General features: G+C 49.2%; 6 protein-coding genes across 6 annotated transcripts; 4 read left to right on the forward strand and 2 right to left on the reverse strand.

The window, feature by feature from the left end:
• Window positions 1-654: 654 nt before the first annotated feature.
• Window positions 655-5323, reverse strand: ARB_04798 (uncharacterized protein; the record flags this gene model as incomplete). Its single annotated transcript, XM_003016463.1, has 4 exons — window positions 655-968; window positions 1030-3264; window positions 3331-4801; window positions 4904-5323. The coding sequence occupies 4 exons, from the start codon at window positions 5321-5323 to the stop codon at window positions 655-657; spliced, it is 4440 nt and encodes a 1479-aa protein (XP_003016509.1).
• Window positions 5324-8206: 2883 nt separating this feature from the next.
• Window positions 8207-9545, reverse strand: ARB_04799 (uncharacterized protein; the record flags this gene model as incomplete). Its single annotated transcript, XM_003016464.1, has 2 exons — window positions 8207-8671; window positions 8748-9545. The coding sequence occupies 2 exons, from the start codon at window positions 9543-9545 to the stop codon at window positions 8207-8209; spliced, it is 1263 nt and encodes a 420-aa protein (XP_003016510.1).
• A 5273-nt stretch (window positions 9546-14818) lies between these two features.
• Window positions 14819-16682, forward strand: ARB_04800 (uncharacterized protein; the record flags this gene model as incomplete). The annotated part of the gene is made up of 3 exons (XM_003016465.1): window positions 14819-15641; window positions 15696-15929; window positions 15976-16682. 3 exons carry the CDS (start codon window positions 14819-14821, stop codon window positions 16680-16682), a joined length of 1764 nt encoding a protein of 587 aa, XP_003016511.1.
• A 987-nt stretch (window positions 16683-17669) lies between these two features.
• ARB_04801 (uncharacterized protein) lies at window positions 17670-18632 on the forward strand (the record flags this gene model as incomplete). The annotated part of the gene is made up of 1 exon (XM_003016466.1): window positions 17670-18632. One exon carries the CDS (start codon window positions 17670-17672, stop codon window positions 18630-18632), a length of 963 nt encoding a protein of 320 aa, XP_003016512.1.
• A 220-nt stretch (window positions 18633-18852) lies between these two features.
• On the forward strand, window positions 18853-19119 carry ARB_04802 (uncharacterized protein; the record flags this gene model as incomplete). The annotated part of the gene is made up of 1 exon (XM_003016467.1): window positions 18853-19119. One exon carries the CDS (start codon window positions 18853-18855, stop codon window positions 19117-19119), a length of 267 nt encoding a protein of 88 aa, XP_003016513.1.
• A 5899-nt stretch (window positions 19120-25018) lies between these two features.
• On the forward strand, window positions 25019-27258 carry ARB_04803 (transcriptional regulator Medusa; the record flags this gene model as incomplete). Its single annotated transcript, XM_003016468.1, has 3 exons — window positions 25019-25057; window positions 25217-25376; window positions 25433-27258. 3 exons carry the CDS (start codon window positions 25019-25021, stop codon window positions 27256-27258), a joined length of 2025 nt encoding a protein of 674 aa, XP_003016514.1.
• Window positions 27259-27998: the final 740 nt, after the last annotated feature.

Raw genomic sequence — 27998 nt, forward strand, 5'->3', positions numbered from 1 at the left:
TAACGAGGCCTGTTGACCCCTTATATAGACAAGCCAGCCCTGTAGCCAGCAATATCAAACAGACAGTTGCAAGCTCCCCAGCTGTCTCCGCACGCACTTTTAGACCTCGGCGGCGGCTGCGGTGGAGATGGGGCTCTTACATAACATCCGTCGCCCCAAAGAGGCATAGAGTACGAGGTCGGCTTGCATTAAGCGATTGTTAGGGCCATGCATAGGCTCGTAGAGCTGGAAAGCTGAACAGATGGATAGTGGGCTTGTCATGGCAAGGGCGCGTTCAGTCGGATCGATTAGTAGTACCATTAACAAGACAGCTAGAGTACAAAAAGGGCATGCATGCATGGCTGGCTAATGAGGCCGGCCAATGTATCAAGACGGATGAAGTACAGGGAGGGAGAAGCTGATGGAAGATGCTATGCAATGAATGGAAACGCCGTCTATCCAACCCTCTTCCTCGCAAGGTAGAGTAACAAGCAAGTGAACCGTTCATGCTTGTCGAAACCATCATGCCGTAGTTACCGTATCATGCCAAGTATCAAAAAGAACAAACAGCCACTCAAGAACAAAACAAGTCAAAAAAAAATAGTAGATGATAACCTTAAAGAAAGCGCACAGAGTCGGATAATCTATCAGATTAGTCCAAGAGAGTTAATTCATTCATCGCTTGCCCTTCTTCTTGGATACGACCTTAAAGGATGCATTGCTGGTCGCCTGATCCTCGCGGCTTGCAGCTGCATTTCCCTTCTTGGCGACTTCGTTCCAGCCGTCTGATGAATTCTTTGATTCGGCAGGCGATCCGAAGGCTCCGGAAGAAGCGGTATCGATGATACCCTTGTCAGCCAGCTTGCGGCGTCTGATGAACTCTTCGGCAAATCGGCGTCCGTCAAGAGTCTGCGAATTGGCATACACGGAATCCGAGATGATTTCCGACTCTGCAGGCAAGAAAAGAAGCTGTTGTACAAAGTCGTCGACTAGATACATGTTAGACTCACATATGGAAATACAAGATTATGCATTAAATATCAGGCTTACCATTGATAGAGCTGTTCAAGCCCTTCTCGAGAGCATTCTTGGCCCATTTAGCCAGCTCTTCGGTAGGACGGTTGGCTGTAGTTGCAGCAGAATTGCCCATGCTGACATTTCGGGTCATGATAGTCTTAGGCTTGGTTGCAGGGGTCGGGCTGGGAGTAAGACCGGGAACGTTACGGGCGTTAACAGCAGTAGAAACGGGAGCTGCTTTAGCCTTTCCGCTAGCTCCTACTGTAGTCCAGGCGCCGCTAGGGGCAGCTGCGGTAGGTTGCTGGGCAGTCATCTTGCTTGCAAGCTCTGCATAACGTTTTCCAGCTGGGGTTCCGAGAGAGTTCGCAGCGGACGCAGCGGCGGCAGCGGCTGCAGCACGCTGCTTACGGGCCTCTTCTTCCTTCTGGATCTGGGCTAGGGTCTTCTTTGGTGCAGTATTGGCGGGTACTCCTGCATTCTTACCGCCAGCTGGCTTAGACCAGGCGGATGTATCTGCAGAGGAATTGGCATTTCCACTACGAGCCCAGTTGGCAGTTGATGGAAGACCTGGAGCAGGGGCTGGTGGTGGGTTGGCGCGTTCCTGTTCAGCCAGCGCACGACGGGCAGAGACGGCAAGTTCTTCGAGCCTTGCAACCTTGCGGGCTTCAGCCTCCTGGATCTCACGAAGAGATGGACCCTTGGATGGTTCAGTGTGCTCCTTAGCCCACGGTGCGATGGAGGTGGCATGCACTTCATTTGGTGTCTGGGTCTGCGAACGTGTTTCAGCCGCAAGGTTATCTGCTACGTGCTGACGGTTGCGCTGGGCAGCTGGAGCTGGGAGCGGAGACTGTGAAGGTGGAGGTGGGAATGGCTGTGGGAGTCCAGTATCAACCTTTGTCCATGGAGATTCAACTTCAGATGAAGCTAACTGTTGCTGTTGCTGCTGTTGAAGTCTCTGTGCCGATGCAGCATTTTGCACTTGCTGGGTAAGGGTGAGCTCCTGTTCGTTATTTTGCTGGAAAGGAGTCTGATCTTTGGAAGCTGGGGATCGTTCCTGTAGTGGCCTCTGTTGTTCTTGGCTGGGCTCTCGATGATTGGCTGGCTCCTCAGAACGGCGAACAGGAATGTCCTCATCGGCAATTCTCAATGCATGAAACTGACGAACACGCTCCTCTCTAGCCTGCTGGTCAAAAATGGACTCTGGATGGGCCTTATTGAAGTTCTCTTGTTCCTGCTGCAATCGGCTGCGGTCCTGTAGCATGGTGGTAACAGCCTGATTATGTGCCTGAGCTTGAGGGTCCTGTGGTGTTGGAGGAAAAGCTCCGGTGTTGTTGTAACCAAACTGACCAGCTCCCCTGTTAACATTCATTCTATCTAGCAAGGCAGGTAATTCATCCTGTCCTGTGCCGAAATCCGGCGCGCCGCCTTGGGGCCCCGGAGGGCCGGTATTCTGTCTCATGGGCCCCTCGAAAAAAGCCGGAACGGAGTGGGGAGGTTGGATAGGAGCTTGCATAGGTGTGGGTTGAAAAGCTGCAGGAGAAGTAATGCTACCAAAGCTGGGCTGGCTTTGAAGACTATGAGCACTAGAATGGTGCTGAAGCTGTGGGTTGATAGGGTGAGCTGGGCCCTGGATCTGCTGCATCTTCATAAGAGCTTGCTGCTGAGCAAGGTGTTCCTTTTGTCTGGCCATAAGGTACTGCTCTTCCTGCTTTCTGCGTTCCAATGCATTTTGCTGTTCAGCAGTAAGAGTGGTACCAAAGCTGGGGAAACTGTTGGCAAACGGAGGCTGAACTGCCCCAGTCTGCGACTGTGAAGAGTTCCCCCATGGTCCTGGCTGGTTCATTGGGGGACCATGCGGTACACCAATTTGAGGGACAAGGAACGGCTCGCGAGAGTTGCCAATACGTCGGACAAGCTGGGCGAGAGGCTCATATTCTGCATCCTCGAGCTTCTTAACCTGTAGTTCTGCGGTAAAGAAGCCAGCTTTGAACCAGTCGTGCATTTCAAGGCCAGACCACGGTCCCTGAGTGTTACCCTGGGGATCCCGATAGATCCAGCGCATACGGTCCGGCATCACCATTTGTCGTTGCTGGGCTGGTGGAAGCTGGTTGGAGGCAGACGCACCATATTGGTTACCGTTGCCATTATCTAGTAACCCTGGGCCGGGCGGAATGGTGATAGTTCCACCGGCGGTGACTGTAGGAGTATGCGAAGTCGTGGTAGATGGATGTGGTAAGCTTACTGGATTCTCTAGAGACATGAAGGGATCTATAGAATATGTGAGCCTTTTCTGTTTTTATATTTAGTAATGCAACAATAAATATATGCACGTACCTTGCGGCTTGCCAGGCTCGTCCTTGGAGTGAGACTGTTCGTTGCGCATTTGCTCCTGCATGGCAGGCGGGAAGAGAGAGCCCAGTTTACTAGGACGGGGGCCACCACCCATGTTTGAGAGACTAGTTTGAGAGCCAAAGAGGCCCCCTCCTCCGAGAGCAGAGTTACTTGGAGATTGCAGCTCAGACATGGGGCCGAATATCGGGTCACCAAAGCCGAAGGCAGTTCTTTCTCGCGTTGGCGTGCCAGTGGCGCTCGTGGTAGGCCATCCGCCGGAGTTACCTAGTGAACCGAGCCCTCCCAGTCCTCCAAGTCCCGGGAAGCCCCTATTAGCACCTACACTTGAAGTCTGACTGCGGTCGGCAGCAGGAATGTCAGAAATCATTCCGGACCGCGACATGGATCCAAAGGAGCCATGAGCAGAGTCATCGCGCAGGTCGCCAATGTTTGGAAGACGCGCGTGTTGCTGGATATCAGAGCCTTCATTATCGGCATCTCCAGTGCCAACAACACCATTATCGGCAGTTCGATCGCCACGCGGACTCTGATAAGGGTTAGTATGCGTTGGGCTCATGGGTTCATGATGCGCATGGCTGGGGGGTTGAGATGACGCAACTAGATCACGAAGAGCGGATGTGCCGCCCGGCATCCCAAACGAGGAGAGCCCGAATTGGTCGATGCCTCCTATCTCCTGACCTCCTAGGGCCGCGCTACCGCTGCGGCGTTCATCAAAGGGGTTAGTCTCGCTGCGAGAAGGGCGGTTCCTGAGAGCTTCTTCAGCAGAATCTCGGGGAGCGTCGTCCTCGGCTTCGGGTAGGCGATCAAGACCGGTACCAGACGACGATTTGTCCTTGTTGTTACCACTACTAGCGATATCTTCAGAGCTTGACTTGGAAAGCAGGTTTTTGAACCGGCTTTCGCTGCGTACGCTCCCAAAGCCTGGTTTCTTGTCTGTGCCGCCTTGGGAACCAACATTGCCAAGAGCAAAATTACCAAATGCCCCTACTCCCATGGAACCAAAGGCAGACCCCTGGTTAGACGACCACGGAGAGTTGGATCCAACGGCGCCGACTGGGTTGGTAGTGCTACGTTTGAGAGACCCAAACGGGGAGCTGATGTCGAATGAAGAGTCTCGTTCCGCAAAACTCTTGTCCTTATCCTCCCACTTCGAGTCGCCTGAAGAGTCCTTGATATCGGTCTTTCGACGCAGAATAGCTGGAGGCGGGGTCGCGGTGTTTGGTTCGTCACGGAAAAAGCGGGAGTTGGTGGGTGACATTGGATTTCCAGAATCTCCCGTCCCCCGCCTGCGAGGCACATTCCGGGCGGAAGCTGGAGAAGTAGAATTGAAGGAATTCATGTGGCCATGAGAGATGGACGACTTGCGACCAATCGTTCCGACAGATGAAGAGCCGTCCTTGTTGGAATTTTGCGGTGGGGGTTTGAGAGGCGAGTTGACAGAGGTGGAAAACAACTATAGCCAAAACATCAGCATGCTGAAAAAGGAAAATGGAAAGCAAGGACAATCATTATCTTGTCAAGGGGGGTATCAAAAGCAAGGGATAGTGCCACGCACTTCTTTCTCCTCATCATTCATATCCAATAGGCCTAGAGGTTCACTTTGGCCCTTATGGTCCCAGCAGACCTCCGGATTTGCAGTAGTATTATCTTTGGAGTCATCTTGCTTGCCCCAACTTCCGTTTGTGGATGGGCGTTCACTGCGGGGGTCCCAGTCGCCCATGAAATAACCAGTGATTGATTTCCCCCAGTCCTTCGACCCTCGGTGGTTCTTATAAAGATTCAAAAGCTGTTCCTTGGAATAGGTATTATCGTTTCCACTACGCGCCGACGGGTAATTGGAGCTGAGGTGGGGTGGGATATAGGCAGCACTGGAAGAATTGGAGGTGTTTGACTGGGCCTGTTGCGCATTCTCTCGATTATGGGAAGGATTGGTAGCAACAGATGGTCTCCGGAACGTCTGCGTAGCTCCGTTCATACGATTTCGAGACCTGATATAAATATTAGCCACATCCTTGAACTAGTAAAAAAAAGAAGAAGAAACGACAGCATCCTGAGCAGCCAGGTATGCCGCGTCATATCGTTCCAAACACGACAGAAAGGACCCTACCATTCACCACTATTCATAGCATCCCTCCGCGAGCCAGGGGCCGGATCTTGTGTGTTTCCAGCTGCCGCAGAGGCAAAAGTAGATGGCAAAGGTGAAGACATGGTGTAATCGGTAAGCTGGACAGCACCGTCAGCAACGAGACAACTCTAAAAGACAGACAGAAGCAGGATCGAGCGTGTCTGCGGCTGTCCTGAGCCTCACTGCGTCTCGGCTATAAGCCGTAGGTGAAGACGAAGATTTAGCAGGACACACGACAAGCGGTGCTTACCAAAGCGGATCAAGAATCCCAAGCGCGCCAGGAACAAAGAGGAGAAAAAAGACGACGAAGCGGCGATGCAAGGCGCTGAGAGAGCTGGATCAGAGCTGAATGCTGGAGATGCGAAGTCGCTAAAGATGCTGGGTTGTCGCTGTGGTTGGCGTTGACGTCTGGCGGTTGAAGTCGAGGTTGGAGCGAAAGAAAAAAAAGATCTTTTGCTTCTTTGGGATGGCTGGAGGTGGGAACAAGGGCTAGTCACGGGACCGCGTGGCAGTAGCTGCTGCCGGCGGTGAGGTCAGGTGACGCCGCTGCTTGCTGGTGGGAGCTCGCTGTGGCCACGCACTCGGGTATTGTCCACGCACCGCCTTCAGACGAAGCGAAAAAGGCGAAAGAGAAAAAAGAATTCGAGGTCGACGACGCGGACGACGAGGTTGATATACAGCCCGCGACGGCGGGGATGGCAGACTCGATGCTGGCGGACGGTGATTCGGGGATATTACGACATAGGCAGCGTGCTCGATGGCGTTTGACTGGCTCTGGCGCAAAGATTTGCCTGCGACGAAAGGCTGCGTGTTGCACGTTGGGAAGCGTACCGTGGAATGGCTGCCAGAGAGGCGTTGTTTGAGACGGACTCAATCTCGAGAAGACCGCTGATATACAGCTCCTAAGGATGTTTACTATAACCGAGAGGATGCTTGAGGTGTGGAATATGGCCATTGCAGGAGGAGATCGATGGCTAACGGTCCTCAGGAACACGTCTATATAGAGGAGACCGACGGGAGATCTCCAGCATCAAGATGGCCCACAAGGAGGGCTACCAGTGCCCATCTAAGAGATGTCTACCGGGAATGATGTGGATCAACGTCATCTCCCCGGATCTAAACATGTCAGTGGCGGTCTGGTTCTCCAAGGTGGCCGGGGAGTGGCTTTCTGAGCTCCAGATCCTGCCAACAACAGGAACTGGAAGCGCAGGAAGTCCACCACTTGTTTGCGCCGATGGTCATGTTTGTTTGCTTTTCTCAGCCATTTCGCCTTCAAGGAACCGTCTGCTGCCTGGCTGTGGAATCCCCAACCGAGAGGTCAAGCGTTGACAGCCTGGTGACTGTTAAGTCCCAGCAAGCAAACATATTCCCATTCCATATACCCCCAGCATTGACAGGATACCCCATAATATAAATATGCATCATTTGGCCCTGATGATTTCTCTCTTTTGGCTATCTTTTGTTTTCTCTGCAAAGATAGACAAAGTGCATGCTATACTCTATCAAGAGAAATTGTTGAAGGAAATATCTCCAACATGCCTTCGTTCCCCTTTAGACGTCATGGGGGAGCCGAACGATTTGGCCTCACTGGGCCTCTAGACCACTCAGGCATCCAGCCTGGCCGAACCATGGCTTCTGTGCTTGGTCGCCACCGCTATCCATACATACACGCTCCCGGTCCTGGGTTTAGGAGTGCAGAGCACCTCCTCAGGCAACCGCACCCACATGCAGGAGCACATGCTCATCACCAAGATATACCAATGCAAACACGCCACCGTCTTTTCAACGAACCACCTAGCCGGCATCAATTGGACCCCCGCACCCAAGCACACATAGCGGCACATCAACTCGCGCGTTCACCAGAACCGTCACTCCGCAGAGTTGTCCCCGGCGGCCACAGAAGCCAGCCCGCCGCTTTCACGCCAATGTTTACACCAGAGCGTGCCAGGGCCCCTCCACTGGAGCTAGATAGTATACCACCCAGAGTACCAATAGCTGTACGTCATCGGCGTGATGGGAGACACCACCGTGACCCCTGGTTCCGTCCTCTCAGGCGAAGACGGCTTCATGATGCATCTGATACCCACACCGAAGCAGGCAGGGCATCAACGCTCCTTGAATCAGACTGGTCATCAGACGACGAGTCTCTCTTGGGTGTCCCATCTTTCCTAAGGGAAGCGCATGATAGGAGACACCGAAGGAGAAAAGGCCGACGACGTGACCGTTCGAAGGATCGTGATTTCATAGACTCGTCTGATGAATCTTTATCTCTATTTTACCTGGAAGGAGAGTTTGACGAGCCATATCTGTCGGATAGACGCTGGGATGGCACGCACTCGTTTGTTCGACGTCGCCCGGAAGATATGTACTGGTGGCACAGTAGACGACTCTAGGTTTCTTCTGCTCTTACAATGCCTATGTCGAGGATAGCATTCAAGAGTATTTGTATGCCGGTATCTATCTATCTAGGATGGATATTCTCTTGCGTTCTGTTATTTATCCGTGCCAGTCGTTACTGCATTCTTGTCTGTTGATCTATAATATGGGGCATTCTTCCACGTATCTATCTTACTCGGAGTCTCTACCACATAGTCCTTATTGATTTACAGGCCTAGTTTACAGGCCTAGTCGCTGGATTTTTATAACCACTCTATACATAAACCTTGCTTGTACCGATACCAAGACAGAAGAACACACTCCACAACCCAGCCAACCCGCTCTGACAATAACGTATCATACAGCTATACCTCCCAGACCACCGCTCATTCTCCAGCTTACCATCCGTCCCAACTCTGTGGTACCATCGGCTCGAACTCCCGTTTTATCAAAATCATCCAGAATCTTGTTTATATACTCACCGGCTCCAGATAAGAAAAGGATATGAGCAATGGCACGGTGCAAAGCAAGGAGTCGAGGTGAAGGAGGCTCGATCGACCTGTCATCACTGAGAAAGAGTTTGCGTGTCACCGGGAGACCAAACGCCAGCGATATAGCTGACTTCAGACTTTTGACATAATATGTATGCTCCTGGCCATCAACAGGTTCCAGAAAGATGTCGAAATTTCCGAATAGAAGATGGGCTGTTGAGTTAAGGCTCATAGCATTGTGCGGTCTGTCGATGTCAGTGCCATTGATGATGTGACTAACGTTATAGTCAAACATATTCAATATCTGGATTACGGTCTTCTTGGCTTCGGACTGTGTAGAATGGGAAGTAAGAAAACTTAACTCATAACGAATAGAAAATTCTGATTATTTTGAAGCAGTGACTTACCAAACCAGAACTCGTGTCTGATTGCATTAGAGAATGGGGAATGATATGGGCCACCTCTAACGCATATAACGATTGGCCCCTAAGCTGCGTTCCCTCATCATCTCGAGCATCTGGGTCATTTGACAGGCGAGCGATTCCTTCTTTGACGTCAAAAGACTGCGAAACCACGCATTTGTGGTGATCGCGTACCAAGCATAGGCTGCGGAGGACTGCAATTCGATCAGGCGTGCCTATGAACTCATGTTGTCCTTGTACTCTTTGAAGTGCCGAAAGGATAGCAGGGGAAGGCTGTGGGGTTATCGTGCCAGTTGACTTCACTGCAAAAAAAGCGTCAGCAGCAGAAACCAAGGGGTTTAGTTTAATCGGGCAAAGCTTACACGGAGCAAAGAAATGATTTAAAAGCAGGTCTGCAAACTCCTTCAGCTCGTGAAGTAAACTATCATTTAACTCAATATCCTCAGTGCTGTCGATGTCTATCTTTATAGAGGCGAAGAAGAAACGTAGTATCATATCTTTCGATAACTCAGACCGTGCAAATTCATATGTATAGCGAATCAGCAGGTGAGGTTTGAATTTTGCACTGGAGCTGATGTGATTGCCGAAGTATTCGATGGCCTTCTCGAACCTCCTGTGAGCGTGAGACCGCTGATCTACAGTCAGAGGCTCTTCGGCAGAGAAATCAATCACATCTTCGAAGGAAGTTTGATGATGCTGGTGGGGTTGTGCCGGCATCTGAGACTGTCCAGGGAGATCGAAGACGTCTTCATACGACGACTGGCGTCGATGTTGTGACGCCATCTCCAAAAATTGAATAGTAACAGCAAGGCGAAGGCAGACGGTTGTTAGCGATCAGGCTGTGGGAAGATTAAGCCAATAGTCAAAGTAGTGAGCGTTAGAACCACCAGTTGTTAACGCCGTGCACCTACGCAGCTCCAGATGTCGTCAGTGTACTCCGTATGTAATGTAAATCTCTGTATATAATAAAATAATATGATCGTAAAGTTTTTTTTTTTTCTGTCACGTGATATGTAAAATCATTATTCCGTTCCCACAACATTTATTATGTAAAATGTAACCAATCATAAATTTCATAGGAAAAAGCTGACTGGCCCGTCCAGACAACCAATCAACACCACCCCGTTGCGAAGCATAAGGGGTATGTGGAATTGATTGGTTGAATGGGCGGGCATAAATTAAAATATATATTCTTAACCAATAGGAATACCTAATTGATGCCTGATGAATGACTAATTTTTAATCCAATGGAAAGTAGTAAATATTTCTTTTTCGCTGTAGCGAGCGTAGCGAGCGCAAACTGGCTTGTCTTAATAAAATAATATGTCCGTAAATTTTTTTCTTTTTTTTGTTTCTTTTTTTTTTATCACGTGGTCTGTGAAGTTCCATCCCGTCCACCAATCATAGATTTCATAGAATAAAGCTGACTAGCCCGTCGACACAACCAATCAATACCACATACCCCTTATGCTTCGCAACTAGGTTGGTATTGATTGGTTGAATGTCGAAAATGTAATATATATTTGTAGCCAATAGAAATACTTGATAAATAGCTAATTTGTAATCCAATGGGAAGTAGCAAATATTCCTTCTTCTCTACAGCGAGCGGAGCGAGCGCAATCTTGCTTGTCCTCTAAATTTAAGCTGTTGACGCCAAGAAGCTGTTGGAAAGTGCGAATTTTACTCAGAGAATAAATGAGTAGCAGAGTGGCGCCTCTGGTTGTGACAAAGACCATTGCAGGTTATGTACCTTCTCGAGTATACCCAAGCAAGCCCTGCACTTGTTTGCACTGTCTTCCAATATGAAGGTGTCCGTCGCGGAGAGCCGTCAATTGTCGATTATCCTCATCAAAGAGGACAAACTGCGCCCATCTTCCTACCGTCCGTCTTCTTGATTTCGGACTGTGTAGGATGGATATAAACACTTATCTAATAACGGCTCTCTCAGCAGCCAATCATTAACGAGGGAGTGGGATTGCCTGGAAGGGCAGGAATCCACTGACACGGGACACGTCGAGAGTTGCCATGGTCACTGCCGGGCATGTTCTTCGTAGCAATGGTGAGGCCAAGACTCTATTCTGTCGAATGATGGTCTAGTAAGGGTATTTATGAAGGATAACTTCATCCTGCCTATCACTAGGGAAGGTTAGCTATTTGTTTAGATGTCATTATTAGTAAATAGAAATAAGGGCTAGCTACCGGTTCAGCCCATAGGGTGCCTGGGCTGGGCCATATTGCTCATAAAAGCTGTGCCCCTTTTCCATTCCAATTGTAGCGAGGTCAAAATTTTGTCTAGGAACAGGCCTATAAACAGGCCTACCTGCAAACCACAGAGTAACTTGATCATAGTCAAACTTTAATTGTCCTGGCGATATGCGTTGAGAATAGTTTAAATTCTCGCGTATAAAGGTACTGGAGTAGGGATAGACGCAATTCTCTCAATTATATTAGGGTCCAAATCTTCCGGTTCTGGAGGGTCAATGCTGTTCCTCTGTTAGATCAAACAAAAAAAAGAAAATATATATAGGTAGAGAGAGAGAAGACAAAATTTCATAACCGAAGGGGTGAGTGCGCGCGAGCAGGGTCGATCAATCTCCTCCCGGGTTGGACATGGCTTTTATATGACGCCAGTAATCCAAGAGGTCCCTACGGGCTTTTGTTATAACCTCGATCTCCATCTCACCATTTCTCGGCAAACAAAATATCCTGTATACTTTCTTTTGAGCCTCCGAGAATGCAGCTTGAGTGGACACAGGGATATTGAATCCCTAAACATATGGTGCGGCAACGTGGGACCAGCTCACCATATAGCTTTCTTCGCCCTGAGAGCCATCTCGGGCACGGCAGCACACGCCACAACTTGAAGACGGGGCTCAGAAGCTCAGAATGGAATGTCGCTGCCAACAGGCGACTCGGGTTGCACAGGTTCGAGAGCAAGCACACCGACTAGTGACGATGGGGGGGATTGGTGATTAGTATTGAATTCTGGTCAAAGAAATCATTCACCTAGTCCCCTAGTCACTGCTTTGGTTGAATTGAATGTTTGCCGAGTTGTATGCAGACAACCGGTAACTGAATCCGTATATCCGTTTGATTTCTGTATACTCTCTTGGTCACTGACGGATTCCAGGACTTTGCAAGTACTGCCAAATGAGAATGGGGTCTGTGGTTTTTGACTTGGTACTGAACAGCAGCCTCTTGAGATGCACGCCCGGGCGCCTCGACCCAGGCACATCCAGGGCACTAGACTCAGGCACTTTAGTCGACGACGAGTCTTCCTCCTCACCCTTATTAATGTCCTCGTCTGAATCCGTAATTCTCTCTTTGGACTTGAATTTAATAGTAGATTGCTTCGTTTTTCGCGGCGATCTCGATAAAAATTGATGGTAAAAACGTGCGGTAAAAAGGGGGTGCCGCGAACTTAGCCGGTCTGAGTAGAACTATCAGACTGTTAGAGACTGTATATGCGATCATCCCGGTCTCTTCAAGTCTCCCACAATAAGGCTCTGACACTGTGTAGTTGACTAATCATGCTGCCATTGGGTAGGAGTAGCAATGTTGGTAATAATATTGGTTATTTTTGCCGTTTGCAGCTTATTGGAGTGTGATGAATGTGAGCATAACTATACTAACAAGTTAGTTAGTCTTCTCAGACCCTGTCTTGAAGCAACTAACTAGTTATTCGTTGTATTTCGTTTCCGCCTCAAAATATCTTCCCTCCCTTGTTAAGTCTCTCGCAGACAGGCTTGTTGACTGGATACAACAGCTCGAGGCAGCTAGCTCTGAGGACATCGGCTTCCGTCTATAGTATTGTCCAGAGACAGCGCCGTATAGCCGTGAGGGGACACATCCGTACTTCCTCCTAAGTCAGGTATTGTAGTTGATGGGAGAAACACTTATGTCGGTCCAGTAATGGTCTGTTAAGGCTGGTCTTAGGCTGAGGACCTGGGCTGTTTTGCTCAGGCCGCATGCGTCGTTGATATCTGAGGCAACTCTTCCTCTTTATATGCACTTTTCTCGAGACAGGACGCAGTATAAGTGGCAAAAGAAGTACATTATCCGGTGCATATGTTCTTGGAGTCATTTTGTTGGTCAGGTGTAATAATGGCATAGGTAATCTGCGACGCGTCCCCTTCGATGCGACGTTCGGGTAGTTGGTCTGTAATGCCCATAATCCAAAAATGCACATCCGTAGTCCCGTCATAGATATCGGGTTCGCGGGGCTTCACCTTAACGGTCTTGTCGGTGAGTTCAGCGCGAAAGAAAGTTGTAATAGCCGGCTGGCTGGGAGGTACTTTGTCTGCCCCTTTGGTGTTTGAAGTTTCAGGGTATACTTGTGGATGACTTGCTTTAGGCCTCGTAGTAGGAATGGAGAGCAGGACTGGAATGCCTGTCGCAGTTCTGCGCCTAGCTTTTTCCAGGACCAGTGGAAGAATGGTTGCAGTGCTTCTGACACCTCGTGAAGTCGAAAGGCTTCTTCAGCACCCCTAAATTGTTCGAATGGAGTAGGGGGATGGGGGCAGATTGCTTGTCACCAATCATATACAATCTAACAGAATTATCCTATATTCAACACCAAAAAGGGGGATAATATTTAGCACAAATACTTACCGCAATTCGCGAACGGGGCATTTCCGGACACAAGCTCCGGATCCCAGCAAAAGATCTCGGTGTCAAACTTTCCGGCCGTTGCACGCTTCCTAGATGGAGCATTATTTCTCTAGTATCTCCTGGGTCTTCAGATCTTAGGGAATAAAGCACGGCGGGCTCATAGCCTCTGCCAACAAGAGTCTCTGGATTGTTCTCTGGATTGTGTCTCTGGATTGTGTAGGATAACTATTTGGTAGTCAAGTTGGGCTGGGGCTCAGGTTGAGATTTTATAGCCATGCCCATCAACTATTTCTCGGAAGTGAATATGCTGGCTGAATGAATCCTTGAGATCTTCACTCAACCAGTGAATCACTTGGAACATGATGACCTGGCACGGCCAACTACTCTGAAGCCCGGCCCCTGGATACCAGCAGCTGCCGTCATGAAAGAAAGCCAGTCAAAGCCATCATGCGCGATCCCGTAAGCGATCACCCGCAGTCATACACCTCTGGCTCTTCCTAGGCGGAAGCTCCTCTTAGAGACACGGCTACGTGTTTCCCGTAAAGCCAGTGGCAATCAAAGCGGTCTATCAGGCCGTTTGTTGCTGCAGAGTCCCGGGTATCCTTCCTCCCTTCGTATGCTCCATCCCAGCCCAGGTAACTCACCAGCTGGAGCACTGGTTAGTTACATCTATGTCAGGGTGGACAAGTTACAGGCTCCTTGCATCTTAGTCAACAGCCAGCTGGTTGCTAATGATTGAAGCAGTCCTGGAAGCGAGGAGTTTGTATCGTCAAATGCAGCCAGCAGAGAGTCCACGCTGGTTGGTTAGGTTAGGCTAAGTTAGGGTTGGCCACAAAGTTGACTTGCGGCCGAAGTCCAGATTTCGAGCTTATTTAGAGTCGACTCGCTTCTTCCTCATAACTTATGGCCGTCTTTCCGTAGTGAAACTCATCCACAAGCCCGTTTCTATCGGTCGAAGAGATCCAACAGCGGCCCGACATTGTTGATGAACGGCAGCCTGGGATGCGGAAACTTCACTGCATCCCCATCTGGGACCCGCAGTAGTTACGCCGCTCCGTTCGCTGTACCAGGTCATTGAATAACGATGTTCAGGCCGATGTCTTCAACATGATGGGCTACGAATGCACTGACTTCACGCCGGAGAGGGCGCCGTCATGGACGTCGAAGGTTGGGCCACTTGAGAAACCGCTGGCTTTCCGTGACTGAGGCAGCATTTCGAGCAGAGGAACATCACCATGCCAAATGGATATCTGGACACTGTATGATGCTGTAACTAGCTGTTTAATTCATGTTGGACCGGGCGTTTAAAGAGGGTGTGAGCTGCATATCAAGCCAAGAAGAGAGATCATCAATTGTTGGGTGGTAGAACTTTTAATTATTTGCTTCATCTCGCCGTGTGGGCTATTAATAGGTGCGCTCATATACTCACTGTAAGCAGAGCCATCATGCGCCCGATTGGAAGAACAGTTCTGATGCGCTATGGTCTTCCTGCCTGTCGTCCACCTTCTGCTCTCAGCTGGAAACACTCGCTATATCCAAGCCTACGAAGGCGTTTTGCTGCTACTCCGGTCCTGGGTCTCGTCCACCATGGCTCGACATTGGCACCCAGGCATGACCCTAATCTATTCAAATACACATCCGGCCGATACCTATACAATGAGAAACTTCGCCTTGCCGAGAGATATGTCGATTTCAATGTCGAGGCTTTAAAAAGGATTGCTGCTAAAGCTGTCGACCGAGACTCAACCGCCAGTATCAAAAAGCTCGCAGAAGGTGGTTTCAACAGAGTGTTTCTTCTTACTATGAATGATGGCTTCGAAGTCATTGTAAAGATACCATATTTGCTAGCAGTACCACAAAGACTGAATACCGAAAGCGAGGTTGCTACTTTGGACTTTTTGCGAGGGAAAGGCATACCCGTTCCCAAGGTATATGCTTGGTCATCCGACAAAGAGAATGAGGTCGGAACCGAGTATATCATTATGGAAAAGGCTACTGGTAAACCATTGACCGATCGATGGTTTAATATCACTCCCAAAGAGATGTTGAAGTTGGTGACGAGTTACGTGGATATCGAGAAGAAGCTTTTTTCGTTCCCCTTCGCAGCTCACGGAAGCTTGTACTATAAAGAGACACTACCCCAGAATCTTAGGGTTAATCTCTATTCACCGGGAGAGCAGGGAGATGACAGGTTCTGTATCGGCCCTGTCACGGATTATATGTTCTGGCGTGGAAGCCGTGCAAATTTTGATTTGAATCGCGGCCCTTGTTAGTAGCCCGACTGCAGACGGTATAACAGTGGCGTTCTAATTGCGTATATAGGGCAAGATCATTGTCAGTACCTAGAAAGCATTGGCGAGCGGGAACTAGAATGGACTAAAAAATTTGGCAAACCTCTGATGAACGACTTTCCCCACAATGCTCTGGAAAACATACCACGCGAAATATCGCAAGATGTCTACATCGATTTGCTCAAAAAGTATCTATCCTTAGCTCCATATATATTGCCGCAAGATCCCACCGACCTTATGAATAAACCGACTCTGCGTCACCCAGGTACGTTTTCTTGTGCGTCGTATTTACCGGCAGCTAACGAGGGTAGACCTTAACCCAAGCAACATATTTGTTTCTGAAGAAGGTGAAATAACCTGTCTCATTGACTGGCAATATGCTGCTGTTCTGCCACTTCTACTGGTCGCAGGGAATCCACCAATGTTCAACAACCCAGACTCCGAACCACCAAAAGATCTGGAGAAACCATCTCTACCACCGGACTATGATACCCTAAGTGCAGAAGAAAGGGAGCACGCGGATGAACTCCACAGACAAAGGATGCTTTTCTGGCTGTACATGGTATTCAACGGAAGAGACAACAAACCTCACCTCACAGCTCTTCGGTACCCATTGCTGATGCCGCGACAGCACCTCGTTGACAGAGCAGGACGCCAATGGACTGGGAACTTTATCACCTTGAAAGGTGCAATTCTGAGGGTGGTTTCCAATTGGCATATAATCCTTGGAAAACGTGCAGGAAGGATTGAATGTCCTGTCAATTTCACTAAGGAGGAAGATGAAGAGTTCTATGCTATCGAAGAGCAATGGTTCCAATTCAACATTCTAACAGAACATTTGCGTTCAAAGTTAGATCATCTAAGCGAAGATGGCTGGGTGAGGAATGAATCATACGATAAAGTAGTTGCCTTGAACAAAGAGTTCAAGGAAGAATGGTTGGCTCGGGGAGAGGATGATGATGACCGGTTCCTTGTTGAGAAAGGTTGGCCGTTCCAAGATCATGAGGAAGTCGACTAATTGTTTGATTGGTAATACCCGCACATGATGAGTTTGGTTGCGTAAATAAAGGTTTGCTCCCTGTCGTCCGTCGTCCGTGGTTCTGTTCTTCAAAATGAATTTTTGATAGAAGTTATGTGTTGTAAATACCTTTCGCTAACCCTTGGGCAGCAGTGAACTTGGATACCTGTCCACATATCCTGCACCTAATCTGTACAATATGCAAGACACATCTCCTGAAATTATCCTAATATTATCCACTGAAGATGAAGTTGATATTGCTTGCTGTTGATGTTGTTGTTGCCGCTTGATGTTGAAATCGCCGTATTAGTCATCAGTCTTATCGCCGAACTTTATCCGGCCCCGCGGTTGTGCCTCGGCAAATCTGATAGTTAAACAAGCGACGTCGATTTCTAAACACCTGCAAGAAACGACACTTCACCGCCGTCGACTAGATATTTTACGCATCTACACTTGTTGCACTGGTTAATTCTAAGCTGCATTGCTCCTTGTCTGCTTATCCCATAATTATATCTATCTCGGAGCTCGGATTCGTCAATTTACTGCTTTCCCAGCGGACATGACGACATAATCGCTACATCCCCGAAGGAGAATTGCCGCCTATTATAAACCGGGCATAACTTGGACACGCCGTATTTTATTTATTTTTCTATGGGTATTTTTTAGAGAGGGCACTGATACGATACCAATTTCGTTAAGAGTTAGGCTTGAATAACTTATCACCTGCCTTCCGCATCTCAACGTGAGTGTGATATGACAATTCTCAGAGTTGAGGAAACCCCCAAACCCTATACCATTATCTGCCGCGTTTTCCAACCGGCTATCCTTATGTGTATACATATACTCCGTATGTTGATCTCAATCGCTTATATTTCTTTGTAGAGCTCAATTTCGATCCCCAGGAGCCGGTACCCCTATAATAATTTCCTGGAGTATACAACAGCCCATCCATACCTGGTATAGATTTCTTCAGGAACGTCCACAATCATGCATGCTATTACAATTACAAGCGAGGATGGCAAGTTCGGGAAGCCTGGGCAAGTCTATTACCCACTCTCTCTCCGTTCGGTCCCAATTCCAACTCCAAAAGGGACTGAACTGCTCATCAAACTCACCGCAGCCTCACTTAACCATCGGGACCTCTTTATACGAAAACACTTATACCCAGGGACCTGTTTCGAAACGGTCCTACTAAGTGATGGAGTTGGTATTGTGGCTTCGACAGGACCGGATGTGCCCCATGCTCAATCCTGGGTGAACAAGCGGGTTATTCTGAACCCTGCCACCGGCTGGAAAGATGCCCCCGATGGGCCCGAGAGCGCCACTGGATTCAGAATCATGGGAGGCACAAGCCTGTATGACAAGGGAACCTTACAGGAATACATCACCCTGGACATGAGTGAGGTCGAGGAGGCGCCGGAGCATCTGTCTGATGCTGAAGCGGCGGCTCTGCCGTTGACCGGGTTGACTGCTTGGAGAGCACTCGTGACCAAAGCTGGTGAAGCTAACTCCAGCACCGGAGCTGCCATCTTGGTTACCGGTATTGGTGGAGGTGTGGCGCTGATGGCCTTGCGCTTTGCGGCGGCAAGGGGAGCGGATGTATATGTCACAAGTTCTAGCGAGGAGAAGATTAAGCAGGCTGTCGAGCTCGGAGCTCGCGGTGGAGTGAACTACAAAGAGACGGGATGGGAAAAGAAGCTGATGAGCATGTTGCCAAACGGGAAGACTAAATTTGACGCTATTATCGACGGTGCGGGCGGAGAGGTCGTTGAAAAGGGGGTGAAGTTGCTTAAGGTACGTCGTTTTTTCTTGTTATATGCCCACTTTAAGCTATGGGTATTTCCGAGCCCACACCTCCTCGTTCTGCCTTGCCGGGCTTGTGAGGTGAAAACACACCTTCTCTCCTATTTACCGCCATGTTCTCTTTCTATATATTGTGGCTTGATATGATATAAACAATTACGCCCCGAAAGTCTAAACGGTGTGGTCAACCGCAGAGTGGGCATGGCACCAAAGCGCTGTGGTCGGGCTCCTTTGCGCCTCCTCTGATAGGCACATATCGGCGTGATTCAGCCGAGTGGCTCTATATAAGCTTCAATTAAGGCCCGTTGCTAACGTTTCACGTTTCACGCTCCCCTTTTAGGACGGTGGAATAATCTCCATTTATGGAATGACGGTTGGCCCAAAGATGACATGGTTAATGCAAGCCGTGATGAAAAACATTGATCTTAGGGGCACTACTATGGGCTCGAGGAAAGAGTTCAAGGAGATGGTGGACTTCGTGAAGGAGAAGAAAATTAAGCCGGTAGTGTGGAAAGTTGTCCAGGGTATTGACAATCTTGACGGTATCAACGGCTTGTTCGACGATATGCAAAGGGGCAATCAGTTCGGCAAGTTGGTAATCGAATTTGGCGATTCGACTGGAAGCAAACTGTGAGAGGCATGAATGGTTAACCCCGGACACTCCTTGACCGGCGTCTCCGTGAGGAAAAAGGGGGATGGAGCACGATAGTTAGTTACTCGTAGCACCATGACTAGTTCGTGAGCAACATCATCAACACCACCAGCCACAGTACCTAAGCTAGCTAAGTAACTAACTGACTAGTTAGCTCACTTGCCATGGTTAAGAAAAGAAGTAATCAATCGATTCTCTTCCTCCCCTTACGCCCACTTCGTTTTACCCTGGGAATCGATAAGGCCAGTCCACCGTTCTAGCCTCCCCCCAGGATATTTTCACAAAAAGAAAGCTGCAGGACGGGTTGCGTTTGCTTCCGCGCGTGGAGAAAGCTCTGAAATGAAACGCAATATCAAGGGACCTGTATAGACCAGGGGGTAGCTCCAGCTTGGCTCTCCGTCCCCAACGCATTCCACGCCATGATTGCTCAACCTCGAATGGGCTTCAACACACGCCGCATCATCACTGAAAATCACATAATCTCCGAGCATGAACTAATTTACCATCCAGTTCGCTATACGAGGAGCTAAGACCTGCGAGCATTTCATGTTTTCGCAATATCAAACGGCCAATATACAGTCCGTGCAGCGAGGGGGTTTGATGATTGCCTGTCCTGCCTGGCTGTTTGCCTGCAGTATGGTCAATTCGCCCGAATGAAAGGTTGAAGAGGACTGACGCTGTGTCCACCCGTGACCCCTTTGGCCCGTCTCTTTCATTTAATTTACTTCAGCTACTGGACTCAAAATGCACCAAAATGCGATGCAGGCAGATCACCGTACCGTTAATACGCCGGAAGCAGATCTTGACGGGGAGAAGGGTGAAAGAAGAATTGCGGGCTGCATGAGACGCAAGATCTGTGTATGTATGTAGATCATGTACGGGTAGGGGAGTTTTGGAGCTGTCCCCGGAGCTCTCAGAGCTGTCGGAGCTTGCTCACTGGTTTACTGCTCAAAGCTTGACATGTGCCGGGTACTCCGTACTTCGTTTGCGTGTTCGACGTGTACGCCATCCTCTCACCCCCTTTTTCTGTTGCCTTCCCTTCGTCGCCAGACATGAACAGCAGGAAGCCGAAAGCTGTTGAGGGTGAAATTGAGAGCTATGGATCTGCCCCTGAATGGAGTCATATAAGGTCAGTATGGAGTACCGACGGGAAGGTCGTGGAGCGAAAAAAGATGCAGCGTATCGCACAGCTTGCATTCAAATCGCCCTGGGCACAGCAGAGAAGGGGAGGGAATGCATATGAAAAAAGTGGGCGTGGCCTGCATGTCCATCGAGTAACTATCCGTTCCACCCAATAGCCAGGGGTATACAGTGCATCTCGACATTGTGACTGTTATCCGTTAGTTATCTCAGGGGAGGGGACTGCATTAACCTCGGATATGTCAACAATACGGAGTATGGTTGGCTTCGACAACGCCGTTACTTACCTTGTGGCCCATGATTCCAGCGCCGAGCCAGCTCATAGTCGGCGCTCTTAAGCGAACGGAAATGGAGCCCCGACCGCATTGATTAACTAATTACAAGGGCCACCTGCCTAGGAAGAAGTTTGGAGAACAAAATCATGACCTGGCCACGTCTGCTCTGCTCTGGCTCATATTTTCGTTCATGCAGGCCAGTTTGCTTATACTTGGCGTTAAGTAACGGAAAAGCACAACGTCCGTTTCAGCAAGGTGTCTGTACACTTTTCTTGAAATTCTGATTTCCGGCTGTGATCTTCTCCGGGGCAAAGGGAAGTAAGTACAAGGACAGGCTTGGTCTTCGCTCTGGTGAAAGGAGTTCGCAGGGTGCAGCCAGCAACTGAGTGACTTGGAAGATGAAACGCCAATTTCCAGCTGAACAAGGGGAATCCACAGGGTATTGGGGAGAAAGAGGAGGATACAGCGAACAAATGCACGACAGCAATGCGGAGTATGGAAGCGTGCTACAGAGTTACCTTATGCTGGATATGTGCGTCTGGGGCTTGCTATCTGTGCCCCAGTCGGTACGTATGTATCAAGTGTACATATACGGAGGAGGCAGTGAAAGGCAATGGGATGTGCTTACACCGCTTGGTACATTTAGAGGAACGGGGGAAAAAGAAAGATCGGAAACGGGATGATTAATCTAATTGCTCCTGAGCAGCCCAATATGGGTTGTGAAGTGCAAATGGAGGATGGGATAAAGCCCCGATGTGAGTTTCATACACCTCCGTACCTCTCAAGGAAAGGCAGCAAGTATCGTAAAATCGGCGTGGTTTTGTACATACATCCGTTTTTGACGACCACGTTGCACAAGATAGCATTCATCGTCCCTTGAAAGTTAGCCAGGCATGGTCTAAGTACTTCGGCCGGTGACAAGCTTGGTAAGGCGTGTGCTCCATACGGAGTACCGAGTCAGTCAATTGGGGGAAATTATATATAGAAAAAGTGTCTGACATTTATCCGCGATAAGTCGTAAATCCTGCGTGATGACAGAAAAGCGTTTCGGGCCGAATGATTTGCCAGCACGGTCGTTGGGAGGGAGATAGGGCAGAGGGAAAAGATCCCACAAATGCCATCATCCCCTCGTATGCTGCGCCTGTTGAACAAGAAAGGGCAGTGAAGTCATCTTTAAGGATGCAGAGGAAGCATGGGAAAGAAGAAAAGAGACGCCAAAAATGCTACCTCCCCCTTTGGCGGTTCATCGAAGGGTTCCATCCGGTGTATTTAGAGTTTGGCTATCCGAACAAGCGAGAGGTGGAATGACAGCACCATCAAGCGACGAGCAACGAGACGACTCGCCAGCGAGCGGGCTCCAGTATCAGGGCTGTGCATGACAGAGCATGTATTTTTTTTTATGCTCTCTCTTCACTTTCTTCGGCTTCTGATTGGTGGGAATATGGCCAAGGTTAGCTAAAAATAACAGCAGACGAGCTAAAAACTAAAAATAGCATATTAGCTAAGCACCCTTTTCCAGTCCCAGAGTTGAAGAACCGGCAGCCAGACGAGAAGAACCAACAACCACCGACGTGGGAGACCCAACGCCAGACGATGACAGCCACTTAACTGTTGGATACGCGATGAGAATAATAGCGTGGAATTAATATCAGGAAACCTGCAAGAAGACTGGGTAGTCAGCAACTTGCGAGAAAGAGTGGTATAGTGGATGATGATGAGAGTTATGCTGCATCTACCTTTCATGTATGTATGCTGCATGCAAGCAAGTATGTGCGACGTCGGCGTGATCACACTGTAACGGTCGACCACCACTCTGATCGATCCCTTTGCTGGCCTTGCAGAAGGGGGGTGTGTGTAAAGTATGGGAGATTCGGCAGCCAGTAGCGAGCCACGGAGATAAAAAGAGACATTCTGGCACACGAAGCCCAGGGATACTGGTTATTTCGTCCTGATGGATGGATCGACGGCCAAAGTAGTATTATTAGGTGAAGCGATACCTGAGGATCTCCGGACCTCATCGTCAACCTCAGCTTCTTTTTGCTTCTGTCGGATGTATATAGAACAAAAACGCGGTGGTGGATACTGCCATGCACGAAATGCTCCATGCACAGAACAGAACACCAGCAGCCAGCCCATCAAAAATAATAATCATGACGTCCATCAGGGATTGAGGAAGAAAGCCACCGCCCACGCTGATCCCTGAGAGCAACGGCTCCTTCAATCGACCCTTATCCGGGCTGGGTGGTGGCCTGTCTGCTTTGTGCTCCACGAGTCAACTGGTCGTTCTCCATACGCCCACCGTAGAAGCCGTCTTCCAAGTATTACTCCGTACTACTGTTATTGTTATCATCATATTTCTCCAGCGCTATAGCTGCTCCTGTATCCGCACAGAGTACTCCGTACATGGCCTGGCATGCCATGCTGGCGCTCCCACTCTATATCGAGCAGTGCTATTATACTCAAGTCACAAAGTGGAAAGCGCAAAAAAGGCGAAACGCCGGCGGTGTTACTAGCGTGCAACCCGCGAGCGTGGGTAAAATACCAATACCGGCGTTACAGCAGCCCGGTGGCCGCTGATTGGCGCGTGACCGTCCTCATGTGACCTTCTTCGTCATCTGCCTGCCGTGAACTTACGGTATCGCGTGTATCGTTATGTACCGGACAGGGCAGGCGCACGGCGGAGGACCCACTATTCACCGCTTCGGGAAGGGGCCATGCTGCCCTGTGGGTCTCGGCGCTAGTCCCGATGAGGCGCCAGCGGGGGAAGCCAGCGCCGGTAACTTTGGTAACTTTCGTCACGCTGGTACCGCTTTTTTTTTTTTTTTTTTTTTTTTTGTCTTCTTTCTTTGTCGTTCCTTCCCTTTTCCTTATGATGCTTAAAACAACTTCTCCTCCTCGTTTCTTTTGACGTCCTCCTCTTCCTCTCCTCTCGTTCTTCTTCTTCTACCTTCGCTTGCTATCCTCACGCTTCCATCGTTTTGATTCTCTCGTTTACACCGTCCTCGTCCTCACCATTCTCCTCGATATCAGCTGTCCAAGACACTCGCTCTTCTCACGAAGTTACGCTCGCTAACCCGGTTGTCCCCGTCGTGTTGTTTTTGTCCCTTGTTTTCCGTGCCTTGCTACCAGCTATCTATCTACCTGCCTACCCATCCCTCCACCTGAAATCCGACATTACGGAAAAAAAAAAAGAGAGAGAGAAAGAGAGAGAGAGACACCGTTGCTCCTCTATTAGCTTCCCTTAATCAGTCTCATCGCCATCGCTATCATTGTTCTGGGTCGTTTCGTCATTTATCCATATAATCTATCGTTAATATCCGTCGCAACAGAGAGCCGCACCTCTTCTCCATTTGGTCGCCTCCAAACGCTCGGCCTGGGAGCTATATCTTTTTTTATATATAATTGAAAGCGGAGGAAGCCTCACTCACGCTATCCGGACCAGAAACGCCGAGCTTAAACTCATCGGGTATCGGCAACCAGGCAGATATAATCTAGGCCATACCTCTCTGCCTGGTGTATATCACCACCACCACCTCGACCATTCTCATCACCAACAACACCAACATCACAGACACCCCCCGCCTTGCAGCTAGACGCAGGCTAGGATTCCAGCTGAATTCCGTAAAGGTATTCATATGAAGAGCAGGATCTTGACGGGCCAACCTCTTATCAAGGTATGTCGCTGTTACGGCTCACATTTTTCCCTTTATATATAATCTCCTTTGTTTGACTCTTCCTGGTCTTACATTGTCATCTCTACATCATTTTACCGATGTCTTGATGATCCGAGACTAACTGAGTCAACAGGTATCCTGATTCTTCCCTGTGCAGCACTTGTCAATTTTATTGGAACGAACAGTGGCTTTCTAAGTCTCTTGCTTCTTTTCCTTTATTTCTCGGTGGGTTTCTACTTACTTGCTGCATCTACCCGATACCCTTATTTTTGCTTCTTCGTCATCTTCGCCTTGAAGATCATTTTCCATACTAACCATAAAACAGCTTAGTTATTGCTTGATTTTTTTTCTTATTTTCACTTTTCTTTCACGGATCAACCCAAATTTCCTCAAGGACCCCGTTCGACAAACTCCTGAAAGGAACCCAAGATCAGACATCATCTGTTCGATCTCAACATTCGCCTTGTTCCGTGCAACCCTTCCCGTCTTAATTGACTGAACGAAATTAGACCTACGAACTTCAGTTCTAGTCTCAACATCTTCATTCGTTCACCTTTGATCCGAAGTAATCTTTTTTTTTTCAATGATTTTTTAATTCTAAAAAATCACACCGTCACTCGTTTATAGTTCAAAGAACTACGTACCTGACCAGATACGCAGTTCTTATTGATTTTTGTGCCATTTGTTTTGAGATCTAGTCTCAGTCACTCGCTTTTAAACCAAACCGCGTTCCCGCTGCATACTCTGCAATACCGCCAATCTGGCTTACTCAAAGACTCACGGAGCTCCGGTATGTATCCCACCCCTGGCATCCCTCTTCTGGATATATCTGTGCATTTCCGGCCTGCTTGAGTCGTGTTTCTTCTCTTTCATTTGACTACCTCCTGGCCTCCCTGCTTTACACTTGCAGATTTCGGTTACCGGTCTGCCCGTGTTCCCCCTCTCATATTTACAGTTTGACTGACGTATATCCCCTTCCTATTGTTACAGTTTGAGCTCCAGTCCCCTTTGATCTTCGACGAGTCTCTAGACTTCTCTGACCCAGAGGAGTCTCGATTCGTTGGGGCCTATTCGGACAATCTACTGGCCAAACCTGGCAACCTCTTGTCCATGTCTGCGCTCGACAAGTCTCAGAAGATTGAGTTTTTAGGTGAGCCCCCTTCCCTCGTATCCATATTGTTTTCTCATAATGTTAATCATGTATAGACTCGGATGAAACTTCCAGTGCCTTGCGTGAAACATCTGCCTTACTCGCTTGCCCACCTGGATCCTACGGAACTTCCATGTACAACCCAATGTTGGATGGAAGCTTTATCTCGGACGACGACAGCGCTAACTACGTTCAGAACAGCGTGTATTCCGGGTCGCCGTTCGACATCCGTCGTTCGCCTAGCCTGGAATCTAACTGTAACCCAGTTCCTGAAGTGACTTCGTTCTCTCCTTCCACCGGATTCGAAGGCACCAAGCTCTCTATCTACGTTGAATCTTTCTACGACTTGCTCAACCCTCCCACTTGGAGTTTCTCTGTCCTTTTTGGATCCTGCCAGTGTGACTGCACCATCAGCCCCCTGCTAGTCGAAGAATCTAGATTCCAGTACGTGTTGACCGTCACCGCTCCCACATTCGTGTCCACGACTTGCGCTGGACTCTCTGTTCCTCTTCAAGTCGTTATCAACGATCAGGAGGCGTCGACTCAGCACTTTGCACGCATTGGATCGTTCACGTACGATCAAGAAGCAAGACAGATGTCTCCCCGCAAACGAAGAATGTCTTCAGCCTCTGATGGTAGCACTGCTGCCTCCACCCACTCTGCTTCTGCCAAGCAAATTCGAATCAATGATGGCGTTAAAGTTGAGCGCTTGTCAACATCTCCTTACTCGCCTTACCTTCCAACGCCTAGCTCGATGAGTGGCTACTCTGGGCAGTACCAGCAGGTTCTTCCTCAGGGACAGTATGAACATCAAATTCAGATGAGAGCCACCGCTCCATCTCCCCTTGCGTCGTCTTGGAGCCCGTGTATCTCCAATGCTACCGCAGTATCATGCAGTCCTCCAATCTCCGTAACTCCCATTGGTCAGGAAATGGAGGTTAACCCTGGAAACCCAACCTTGGTCCGAACCTCGACCATTCAGCAGGCTCTTGCTGGGGCTCCAAACCCCAATGCGCCATTCAACCCTTACGCAATGTACCCAAGCAAAGCCGTTCTGAAGCTCAACGGTGACCTTGATGCCATGGCCCTCGACTGGAAACCCGAAGAGTGCGAAGCCCAGCGCCGTCTGGTCCAATTCACTCGCCGCCAGGAAGGCAGTACCATCCATGCAGACTTCAAGCCAGTGTCGCCTTCTGAGCGTGCCCCCAATAGCATTTGCATCAGCTGTATCCAGTGGGCTGGCAAGAAGGAGTGCTATGTTACCAGTGTAGATACTATTTATCTGCTGGAGTCTCTCGTTGGTGTCCGTTTCACCGTGGAAGAAAAGAACCGTATTCGCCGCAACCTTGAAGGGTTCCGTCCAATGACTGTATCCAAGGCTAAGCCAGACAGCGAGGATTTCTTCAAGGTGATCATGGGCTTCCCAAACCCCAAGCCTCGCAACATTGAGAAGGACGTCAAGGTTTTCCCCTGGAAGATTCTTACTCATGCCCTCAAGAAGATTATCGGGAAGTATTCTGCCAGCTACTCCTCCACGGCAGCGGCGTTGCCAGCACCGCTTCGGTCAAACTACTCAGGTAGCCCTAACATGTCCAGCGCAAGTCTTGTGGATGTTCGCTCTGGGTCCCCAGCCGGACATCAGCAGTCCGCTGGCGTTACCAACACGCTTCCATCTCACACTGCTCAACTTACCCCATCCAGCTACCTGTCCGTCATGGGCACCAATGCTGGATCTCACCCAAGCTTGACTGCTGCGTACAACTACTCCGGCCTACCTAGCCGACACATCCAGCCGTCTCCGGTCATTGTTCCCAGCCAGGCCTCATTCGACTTTAGTGCATATATTGGTCACAACCAGATGCCAGCGTACCAGAACTCTTAAATTCGGGAAATGAAACTCTCACCTCAGCAATTGAACCCGGTCAACTTTTATTCGTCGACTCCGCTTCTCCCCCTTTCCATTTCAGCTTACTCGTTTCTGCCTGCATAGCGAATTCTGCCTTGATTTTGCTCTTCCGATTACCGTTAATTCGCCTGTTTTGCGTTCCCTGTTCAGCATTTCTCGAGAGTTTGGGTCCCGTCAGTCACTCCTTACATACCCCGATGCCATCAGTTATTGAGAGGTTGCCCTATTTTCTCTCTTTTCTCCGGCAACGGCAAAAGAGAGAACCAAAGCAACTGTCTACGAATTTCCTTCCGTCACTCCTTTACGACCTTTTTCAGAAACAAGCGTGGTGTTGGTTGCATATTGATCATCTTGATTGTTTTTCACCGGAAAAGAAAAAGGACTCCGCTTATTAGCCTGAGTCCTCTAATACTTGTGCCACTAGTACTTTCCTTACTGCGCCATGCGTCGGCGCAAAAAAAAATCCTTCTGGGTTATACCTTTCCTTTACCCCTAATGACGCACTAATCCTAATACTGTCCTTCCCTCAAACCTCACCACAACCACCGCCATCGGTACAGCAATACCTCCTCGCTCCGCTCCGCTCCTCATTTCCCCGCCATCCTCACTCGTCTCACCATCTCCCCGACCTTCCTTGTTCAAATACCACTTGTACAGACGTGCTTGTTTCTGCCCAAGGCCGCATAACCACAGCACACAGCAGCATTTTTATCCGC

The sequence above is a fragment of the Trichophyton benhamiae genome (assembly GCF_000151125.1).
Source record: "Trichophyton benhamiae CBS 112371 chromosome Unknown contig01989.5, whole genome shotgun sequence".
NCBI lineage: Eukaryota > Fungi > Ascomycota > Eurotiomycetes > Onygenales > Arthrodermataceae > Trichophyton > Trichophyton benhamiae.